This window comes from Propithecus coquereli, unplaced genomic scaffold, assembly GCF_000956105.1.
Source record: "Propithecus coquereli isolate 6110/MARCELLA unplaced genomic scaffold, Pcoq_1.0 Scaffold119, whole genome shotgun sequence".
In the NCBI taxonomy this organism is placed as follows: Eukaryota; Metazoa; Chordata; class Mammalia; order Primates; family Indriidae; genus Propithecus; species Propithecus coquereli.
Window position 1 is genome coordinate 1,015,302 of NW_012135969.1, and position 2,623 is coordinate 1,017,924.

Consider the following 2,623-nt stretch of genomic DNA (forward strand, 5'->3'; position numbering starts at 1 on the left):
CTGGGTGGCCACATGTGGCCTTGAGGCTGCAGGTTCCCCACCCTTGGTACAGACTATCTCATTCATGTATAGAAAATTCTCATTTTCTGAAGAGGAATAAACCCCATATATGAATGGGAAACAGAAGCTCTTACTTACAGTAACAAATGAGAATTTTCAAGTCATGGGCAAAGGAATCCTAGGTAATCACAGTGCTAAATTTGTCCATGCACAAATATTTTTTGTTACACTTAGGCCTCACAAATTATTTTCTTTATATTGTATTTCAAGATATTTATCAGATACAAAAGAACATTTCCCAATTACTTAGTAAGTTTTTAGAGTGGTACATAATTCACATTTGCTCTTTATTTTTTAAGGTTTCAAAAATAATCTTGGATTTCCTGTATGTCTTTTTTTCACTTAATTAAAGCAAAAGCTGAACACTAAGCCACAGAGGAAGTATGTGGACACCTTCTATCCATGTCAACACAGTTCCATACTAAACACTGTTTTACTTGTTTGTAAACTATAGTTACAAAATATGATTCTACTTCGTTTTTCTTTCATTACATTTTACTTACCTGGCACTGTATTGGAGTGGGCTGTGTGTACTCAGATTTCCGAATCTGGTGCATAAGTTGTTCATCAAACCCAAAATGAGCAAAGCTACTTCCTGGTCTAGGAGGTGCAGCACCAGAGACCTAGAGATAGAGACAACTCCCCAGAATGACTTGTACTTGAGCATAAACAGCACTTGAAGTTCAACAATACTTACCTGGACCTAGCATTTTAGCTTGAGTATGAAGAACTGAAAATGTAAGTCTGTAGCCAAAAGCATACACTGAAAAGGCAAAACCTCGAATATAAACCTCACATAAAAAACTCCATGATAAACGTTCCTGAGATAACTGTCACACGATTTAAAATGATTAGGTACCTAAAAATCTCTTAAATCAAAATTAATTTTCTCTTAAGAAATAATGAAGAAGGAGGAAAAATCATTGAATTGGGAAAAGTCATTAATTTTCTTTTTTGCTATACTGCATAAATATTAACCCAGGGGTAGGAAAAAATGAATAAATCTTACTCCTGAAAATTGCAAATGGTCTCTGAATAAGACAAGCCTACACACACTGGTTACAAAAATATAATCTATCACCTCCGTTTTCAGTGATGCCTAACAAGTTAATGTCTCACTTGGTGATGGTCCAGCTACTGTCTGGCACTGTTTTGAGCCCAGGTGAAGAATGGGGTTTATAAATTCCATGTTGTCTCCAACAGCGGTGTCCTTCAATGCTTCTCCAGTGGTGCTGATATATTCAATCAGGATTTCACTTAAAAGCTTTTTGGGGGTATTGGGGGGATCAGCAACCTCTTGGGAAACAGAAAAGTGTACACACATGCGCACACACACACCGCCTCCCTGCTCAGAAAACGTGAGTTCAAACATAACATAGTAACTGGTAGGGCAGACATAGTCCAGAAAGTTGTTCACACTAGAGTAGATATCAGGATATTTTCTCTGTGGTTTCACTTAACATCTCTCAGCACCCTAAACAATGTGACCAATGTGCAACCTACAACTTTTTCATGGGCAATTTAAACTATTATTCTGAAATTAGTGCATGCATGCCTTTGAAAGGTGTTAATTTCTTTTAATACTTTTAAAAAACTATATTGTACATAATTTGAGAAACAAGTATATCTTAATTTCAAAATAAGACTTCATATATTGTTCACATCTATTAAAGAAAAAAATGATCCTATCCTAAAATATCACCTGGAGGACTAAAACAATCAAATTAAGACACACATGAACCCAAGGGATATAAGAATTATTCTAGCAAAGACAGTTTAAGGACCATTAGAAAATAAATTCAAGGTTATTAGTTTGGTTAAGCAATAATACTAAATCTGGACTAACTAATGTTAATATAAGAATATTTGACTTAATGATTGTCTTACCCGAAGATTGAGCTTATGCCGGAGATCTATTAACTGCTGGGGAGTGAGGTTGGTTATCTCTTCATGCTCATTGTAAAAATTTTTTTCAAATGGTGGATAGTCAATCTGCAGGTCCAATTATTCAAAGTTAGTCTAGAATTCAAGAGTCAATCCTGTAAGTTTGATTTTAATGCAAAATAACTTCTACAAATATTATACAAATAAAGCCATTCCAGCTAGGAAGGATAAAGGAATTAATTTATTTTTGACATACATCCCAAAAAGTACAACTAATACCGTTTCCTATTCCTGTTTTCAATATAAACACCAACCTACTTTCTAAAGAGACTCTTAAGGACACCTCAGATTTGAATAACCTTGAAGCAGACTAAGGAATCTTTACAATGCCAAAAACCTCAGAAGACAAAGAATGTATTTTCCTCTATGGTATTAAATATGTTTTGGATTAAGCTGTTAACCTAGCTCCACGCATTTAAAAATATTTCTAGTATTCCTTCATAGACAGCTGTGCCTTTAGAGAGTTCTCTGTTTAAAAATATGGAGGTGCTTACAAGTTAACTTAAAAAAAAAAAAAAGTATGGCCAAGCAATTCCAATTCCAAAGAGAAAAGTAGTCATTTCTGGTACTCTTTTCATAGCTTACTGTACCTCAGGATAAAAAACATACCCACATCATC

General features: G+C 34.6%; 1 protein-coding gene across 1 annotated transcript in view; it reads right to left on the reverse strand.

The window, feature by feature from the left end:
• Nucleotides 1-2,623, reverse strand: part of DDX42 (DEAD (Asp-Glu-Ala-Asp) box helicase 42) — a 51,853-nt gene that overhangs the window by 11,892 nt on the left and 37,338 nt on the right. Inside the window, exons 6-7 of the mRNA XM_012659581.1 lie at nt 1,948-2,052; nt 564-683 (exon numbers count right to left, since the gene is read on the reverse strand). Of these exons, the coding sequence (XP_012515035.1) occupies nt 564-683; nt 1,948-2,052 (225 nt within the window). The remainder of the gene's footprint in view (nt 1-563; nt 684-1,947; nt 2,053-2,623) is intronic.